This window comes from Crotalus tigris, unplaced genomic scaffold (genome assembly GCF_016545835.1).
Source record: "Crotalus tigris isolate CLP2741 ecotype Arizona unplaced genomic scaffold, ASM1654583v1 scf7180000019078.1875890, whole genome shotgun sequence".
In the NCBI taxonomy this organism is placed as follows: domain Eukaryota; kingdom Metazoa; phylum Chordata; class Lepidosauria; order Squamata; family Viperidae; genus Crotalus; species Crotalus tigris.
Genome location: NW_024097364.1, coordinates 374637 through 382560, shown reverse-complemented (window position 1 = coordinate 382560; position 7924 = coordinate 374637). Strand labels below are relative to the sequence as shown.

The 7924-nt window shown below is 44.5% G+C and overlaps 1 protein-coding gene across 2 annotated transcripts in view; it reads left to right on the top strand.

Annotated features, from left to right (window-relative positions):
* Positions 1 to 646: 646 nt before the first annotated feature.
* NOTCH3 (notch receptor 3) overlaps positions 647 to 7924 on the top strand; it is a 75370-nt gene continuing 68092 nt past the window's right edge. The window contains exon 1 of one of the 2 annotated variants that reach the window (XM_039359569.1): positions 647 to 907. In XM_039359569.1, coding sequence (XP_039215503.1) covers positions 811 to 907 — 97 coding nt within the window. In that variant the 5' untranslated portion in view covers positions 647 to 810. The remainder of the gene's footprint in view (positions 908 to 7924) is intronic. The other variant, XM_039359570.1, reaches the window with a different exon arrangement.

The window sequence follows — 7924 nt, the reverse complement described above, 5'->3', positions numbered from 1 at the left end:
CAGAGGTTGCTGTGGGCTGTTCCCTCCACCTTTCAACTGGGGGAAGGATGGAAAGTTTTCCCTCTCCTTGGGGATTTCGACGCTGAGGAAAACAGCAACTGTTTTTGGTCACGTTTGGAAGCCTTGGTTGGGTCGTGTGTGGGAAAATGCAAGACAACTTGATGGTTGGAGCGTGCAACCCACCCAGCGATTTCCCGGCCGTCTGTTCCCTCTCCCCCCTTTTTGGTGCCTCAGCCCCCTCCTAGGCGATCCTTTTGACTCCCTCCCCCTCCAGAAACCCCTCAAATCTTGCTGATCTAACGACCCACAACGGCCCCAAGTGGAAAGAACGAAGCGGCGATAAGCCTTCCTGCTCAGGTAGCGCCCGTGCCCCTCCAGGCATCCAGAGGTCCCCGGGGCTGCGTAAAGGGGCGCAAACCAGAACCCCCCCTCCCCCGAATTCCAAAGAGCGGGAAGGAGAGAGGAAGCAGCGCTGGCCCGCGAAGCGCCACGCTCGTCTTTGACTTTACGCACACTCCTTTCCTCCGCGCCTCCCCCCTCCCCGCCCAACAGCGGCGTGGGGTGTAGGGAAAGAGGGAGCGTGGGAGCCGAGCCGAGCCAGGCCAGGCGGGCTTGGGTGCGGACCCCGCCCCCGGGCGGCAGGGTCGCTCCGCCCCGCTCTAACTCAAGAGAAGTTTCCCAGGGTCCGGGGAACGAGGAGGCGGTGCCGAGCTTTCGCTGCCTCGGTGCCTGGCCCCAGCCTGAGCTTAGCTCTGAGCCCCTTCCATGGATCTATAGGGGGCAGCAGGAGTGGAGACCCAACTGGGGGGAATGGGCTCGGCGTCCCGATTCCCAGGCCTTCGGCGGGCATGGCTGGGTGGCGGCTTGCTGGTGGTCGCGTGGTTGGCCCGCCTGGCACTCGGGGCAGGTAAGGAGCTTCGGGGGTGTTGGTTCAGATCGGGTGCGGGAGTCCCCTTCCATCCAGACTTTTAGGAGACTTGGGACGAAGCCGTTCCGGTTTTTTTGGTTTGGGTTTTTTTTTTTTCTTTTCTTTTCTGGGCACGAGAGATCATGGCCTCTTCGTTTCCTCTTTTCAAACTTCTCAAAGAAGTTCGCTGGGTCATTTTAGACGCCGTTCTGAAAGTTTAGAGCGCTCTTTCCCAGGACCGGGAGATGCGGGTCCCTGAAGTTATTTTCCTTGTTCTCAGCTAATTCTCTGCCCTCTCTCCCTCCTTCCTCCCCCGCCCCCCGTGAGAAGAAGGGGAGGGAAAAAGTTTGCTGGAGTCCGACCACAAAGAAAATAAACGATCATTGTTTAATTCCAGATTGGGGAAAAGAAGGAGAGGGGGCAGCGATTTAGCTGGACCGGTTGTGGGGGGGGGGGGAGGCGGCCGGCGTTATTTCATTGGCACTGATTTGAGCTACAAGGGAAACAATCTTACACTTTTTATTTACTTAAAGCAAACTTTTCTTTGCAGCCAGCTCCAACTTCTCAACTTGGAGCAGCTGGAAAAACTGGAGCATGGACGTAGGATTTGGCTTCACTCCGTCCGTGCTGTAGCCAGCTTTCTTTTCAAATTAAATCTTATTCCGCAACCACGCCGGGAGGGGGGCGGCGGGGAAAAAAAAAAAGAGATTTGCAGTTTTCTCTAATCTCCCCATGGAGTTTAGCGATCTTGTATGCACGTCAAGAGGATAGTTCTGTATATTTGCGTTCACAAAACGGTTAAAGGGAGAATGGGATTTAGAAAACATACTTGTGTACAGATAAGTAACTAGAAGCATTCAATTAAGACTGTATTCAGAATAATAAATAGGATTGTGCAATAGATGCATATTAGGCCTGTGTAGTTACGTGCTATCCACAGATTTGTCTGGATAGGAGAAAAATATACTAGCCGGAATGGCAGTGTTCACACGATATATTTAACTGGATCAGCTAAAGAATTAGCAAATGCAATCATGCAACATATTGAACTTGATTAGTGTTAAATTTAATTTTTCATTACTTAGTATATTGCATAACTTAACCCATTTGGTTAGCATGTGTTTCAATATATTCTGTAAACTGAAAAAGTGGTGTAATTTAATTACTTTGCTTTATAAGTGAACAATTTAGAAGAAGTGTGTAGGTAGACAAATGTGCTGATCTTAGCATATTAAGTAGTGAGAATTTGCATTTTCTTGTGATGGGAGCCATTGTGAATAAGAGGAGTAGTTTGGATCTTAAGACTTCCTCCCTCCCCATTTTTTATATCTGAGATTAAAATGAAATGGTCTTGGTGGTGGTGCTTTTGTTATGTGCTGCGTTGTGTTTACAGCAGTGTTTCAATCTTGACAATTTTAAGGCACGTGGACTTCAACTCCCAGAATTCCACAGCCAGCATTTCCTTAAAATTGTCAAGGTTGAGAAACACTGGCTTACAGGATAGGGAAAAGAGGCTTGGTGATGGCTTGAGCAGATGTAGGGTAGCAGCAGCTGTCACCCCTGGTCTCCCTCCTTCACATTCTGTTGGACTACACAATTTTATTGTTGCTACAAGGAATTCTGTAAAAATTGTCCACGGACTCACTCCAGCCAGTGCTGCAGGCCCAAAGGTACCAGGTTTCTTTCTGCCGGGCCTAGAAGTTGCTATCCCTGGGCTGTAAAGTAGCATCTTGGAGTCAAACTATAGGGAGTGCACTGCTTAGCAATTGAGGCAGCCAGTTCTCAGGCTTCTTGGGAGTCCTGTGGCTCAGTCAGTGCCCTGAAATCTATTCCTTCTCTTCTCTCTCCCCCCCCCCCCATACATGCTCACTCACACTTTTTCCCCCAATTTGTGCTCTGGGAATAAACTGAGATGCAAGCAGGAGATAAGATGATTTAATTGGGTGTCATGCAGCAACTTGCTTTGGCCCATGAATCGTGCAGCAGCGAGATGCCAGGGATGAGATAATTGCTGCAAAAGGTAAATAGAACGTAGGGCTATTATTCAGCATGGGTTTCACTCTCCCATGAAGCTGCCTGACTGGTTTGGGGAAGCCGACCTTGCTTATTACAATGTTCCCAGCCAGCTGGTTCTGCAGTGCGTGGGAATGTGTGGCTCCGTCCTATGCATGAGGCCAGGAGATTGTGGATGCCCGGGAATATGAATCCCTCCTCCTCCTCCTCTCCCCGCCAGCTTGCTGCTTGGCTGGACATAGACAGGGCTTTGTTCTTGGTTGAGCAATTCCAAAGCAGTGCTGTTGAAATCCTGGCGGTCTCTAGCAGAGGAGGGCTTGAAGCCGCTGCTCCAGAGCCACCCTTGAATGTTTTTAATAACTCTGGAAGAATTTGCATTTGCACTAAAGTGATGGGAGATTCTCATCCTGAAGCTGCCAAAGCAGCATATAGAGGCCCTTGAGAACTAGGTGATGTGAAGGCCAAGTTTCTGAGTTTGGATTGGCAAAAATAAAGTTTTCATTGTTAGGATGGTGGGCAGGGCTGAACCAGACAAAGGTCATGGAAAGGTTGGAAGTTTGTCTTGTGGGAGGATGTGATGTGGAGGGGATTGCTTTTTCTGCCATGTTATACATAGGAAATCTAGAGTTTGGCATTTATTTATCAATTCTATTTTCTGCCTTTCCACTAAAAATGGCACTCACGGCAGTTAGCAACAATACGGAAACTATGAAAACTTTGGTTAAAAACTCAAAAACCAATATGTAAGAAATAAATTGGCCCACCAGATTAAACCTACTCCCTCAGGAAGCTAGCTTAAATGTTTAAAATTTGGTGGGGAATTGTGTATTTGCCTGTTGGCAGAAGAAGATCGGCATTTGCTAGGTTGACTTTTCTCCGATGGAATTCTGCTGTTGGGGGCAACCACTGAAAAGGCCCTCTGTCAAGTCCTACCGTAGTCAAACTGTGTGTCTGATTTATGGGACAGAAAGAACGCTCTTTTTTTTTTTTTTTTTTAAAAAGAACCTGAACACTAAAAGCCCCTGTATTCTTTCAAAGAATGTAGTCCCTAGAACATTTAGGGCTTCGCACGTATCAGAAATGTCACAGGAAAGTCATCCTGTTCAATGGCTTGGCTGCAATTATCCAGACTAGCCAAAGTTTCCAAGTTGTTTTAGGAAAATGTATTACATGGATCTGGCACTTACAGTTTTTGGACTTTAACTAGAATGCCATTTAAATCTGGACATCTAGGCTTAGGGCTAAATCTGGATATACTCCCAAACTGAGAATTTGAGAGTTCAAGGATCTCATAAGCTCCTCCTTCTCTGCTGCTGTTTCTTCCCTTTGGAACAGCATCTCCCCTGAGATTTGGTTTGACTCCACCCTGCCTGCTTTTTGGAAGGCATTAAAGTTCTGCTTTTTTTCCCACCAGCACTGGTATGGCCCATTGCATTATTTATCCAATAGTGCTTACGTGTTTCTATGTTGTTCTTTTGGATTGTGTTTTTTTATTATGTTTTTCTTTAAATTGATTATTATTATTATTATTGAAGATTTGAGGTGCTCTGAGTCAAGTACTGAGTAAATAACAAATAAACAGACTCATTAATGAGAAGGTTGCCTTGTACCCAGATGTGCTTTTCAACAGTACCTCTGTTTTTTTCCAGTCTGACATTCAGTCACTGATTGAGAACATGTATGGCTTCCTTGAATTGAGAAGGAAAAAAATATTTTCCTTTGCCATCAACAGATGTAGTTTTGGTTAGGGTTGCCATCAACAGATGTAGAATCCATTTCCTTGCAAAGCAGACATTTTGTCTTTTCCAAGGCTGTTTCTTATTTTCTGCTTTGTTAGACTAACTAATAACAATGTGGTGATCTAGCGCTTCGCTTGATAAAGTCCTTATTTGAAAGCCATTTCATGTGATCATGTGCAGTATTTTTTTCCACATTGACATACACTGCATTCCATTAGATTAAAAAAAAAAACTAGAAATGTAAGTCTATAGTAAAACCACCCATACTAACCAGGTGCTCCACTACCAAAGCAACAGCCCAACCTCCCACAGGAGAAGCTGTGTAAGGACTTTTTTAAAATGAGCCCAAACACACTGCAGCAACCCAGAACAGCAGGAAAAGGAAATGGGGCATCGATATAACACATTCCAACGAAATGGATACCCATGCAACTTCATCCCTGACCACTTGACCCAATACAGCACAACCAACAGAAACCCTAAAAAGAATTACACTGCCATATATCAAGAACATCTCAGAAACCGCAAATAGACTATTACAACCACATGGAATCAGGGTAGCAAATAAGCCAACTAAAACCCTTCAAAACATCCTAAGTCAGGGGTCGTCAACCTTGGCTCTTTTATGACTCGTGGACTTCAACTCCCAGAATTCCTGAGCCAGCTAAGCTGGCTCAGGAATTCTGGGAATTGAAGTCCACGAGTCATAAAAGAGCCAAGGTTGACTACCCCTGTCCTAAGTAAACCCAAAGACCCAGCAATTCCAGAAGAAAAAAGGTAAATCATCTACAACATACAGTGTAAGAGCTGCAACAATCACTATGTAGGACAGACTGGCAGAACGCATCCACGAACACCAACTGGCAGTCAAAAGGCATGATGAAAATTCTTTTAATTTCACAATATATAGACAGATTTAACCATAGTTTCAATTGGGAAAATGTGACAATCCTAAACTAGGCCAAATCCAAAAATGCCAGGGAATTTCTAGAAGCCTGGCATTCTGACAAATCAGCCATCAATAGACACATAAACATTAACAACATCTATAGATTATGCAAAAGAGACAATCAACTAGCCCAAAAGAGAAAAAGGCTCCAGCACCTCTCCATCAGGAATCAGCACTCAGATCAGCATAGATTAGCTCCAAGGTCACCTTCAGAACAACAACCAAGTAAACATTACCCCAATCAAGAAAAGGAACCATTAGTAAAAAGCTCAACCAAAGAATCCCTAAGACCGCCCCCACCCACACTGACAGGGCAAGACACCAGAATATAAACAGATAGCAAACAGCAATCCTTACTAGCACTGATGGTGTTACCCAGTTAGGGTAATGAAATGTCTGCAAGAAAACAAGCAAGCTCAAAGAGCACCCAGGACCCCTCAAAAACTGTGTTCTCTGCAGAAGAGATTTTGCAAGATAAAATGTCTTACCCTTACAGAACAGGTGGAATCTGTTGCTATAAAGTATTTGGTCTAGGACTGGACATTTAAGACCTTTCATTCAGTTGTGTCATTAAAAAGAGCAAGGATTCATTTGCGAAGATTGAAGCCAGGCCTAACTTGTTTAAAAACCAAGCTGCACAGTAATTTTTTCGATGTTAACCTGTAAAATCGAGTTTTTAAATTCAGTATGCTTCTTGTAATTGCTTCCCCTACATTCATCCATATTCCTATTTCTTTTGAAATAATCTTGTGTGAAACAGGAAAGGACATTTTCCATGTTTCCGTAGGTTTGCTGTAGGAGTCATCAGAGCTTCTCAATTGCAGAATTCTCTCTGGGGATTTGAAACTTCCCTTGTTTTTCCAGTCTTGAGGTGGACATGCCAAGTAGGCATTTTAATCTCCTAGATTTGTTGGAGTACTTTCATAGATCTCCCCTGATGCTGGAGTCAGTTTGGTCCAGTTACCAATTGGTTCTATTTAATTGGCTTCCATAATCCTTCTTTCAGGGCGCTTTACCTTCAGTACACTTCTGGAAGGGGCCCTCACGGCTTCCTTCCAGGCTGGGGTTGGACCTTTCCCCCTGGGTGCAGGGCAGAAGCATTCTCTTCCCATCTCTGGATCCTATGAACTGAAGCTGTCTGTACTTAGAGCAGAGAGTTGTTGAGATATAGCAGCTGCCTTCCTGCTGCAGCCTCTCCAGCGGCAGCAGCAGTGAGAGCCAACCAGCTGGCCATTCAACTCTCAGCCTCTTTATTCTGCCCACATGGCAAGCTGGTTAATAAAGGCATTGCAAAGGCAGCTGGAGAGAATTTGGGATGCCCTTATACAGCTTTGCTGGTTCTGACTTTTAATCGATGTCCGCTTTTTCTTTTATCAACTTGGGATTTCGAGTGCATGTGTTCAAACAGGCCTCTTAGCTCTGTTATATTCGGGTCCTACCTTATTGTGGAACTGGTGCCCAATTTAGAGCAGCATGGAATTGGGCCGCTGTATAGGGGCTGTAACATCTGGATAACACGTAGAGGGCAGAAAAGAGTTAAAATTCACTGTATCTCTTTGCTGCCATCTAGTAGTTTCCCCACCGTTTTTCGAACTTATAGCAGCATTAGTGAAAAGTGTTGATTGGCCTTAAAACAGTGGGAAACATAGGCAGCCTGAGCCTTCTTGAGACGGGAGCTACTGAGGGAGGGCACTTTCCGTCTTTGGCATTTGGACCCAGTCTCTTTTGAGATGTTTCACTCAAAATATCCCTTTTTTGGTCAGAATTTTACTCGTTGTTATCTCTCTCTTTTGCCCTGTTGGGTATAATTCCATTCCAGCTATTTTATGATAAGATCAGGAATGTCCAGCTGCACTGTAGTTATTACTGTAAGGATTTTATGCCTTAAGAATTAGTGGTTTGTTTTATTTTGCTTGCTTTTCCCTCCCTATCCCATTTTCCTTTTGTGTCAGGGTACCTTAGATTATAAATGTGGGAGAGGAGTTTCTCTTGCTTTTATATATCACTCTACAGCTTTGGAGCCCTTTGATTGAAAAGTGGGGCTAAGAATAGTTAGAATAATTATTATTTTTTCTTTTTCCAATCCTGTGCTGAGAATTGATACAGTTTCCCCCCCCCCCAGATGTCTTATAGTTGAGGCTCTGTCTTGTTTATGTGTTTTATGCAAGCATAGCAATTTTTATTTGATGCAAAAATCTATCTTTTCAATAATCGTATTTTAAATGTATTTAATCAGTTCTGACCTTGTTTTCTAAAGCAGTTTTCTAGCCTTTATAGCTATAAAAATAGGTAAGGAGGGGCGAAGGCTGGTGACAT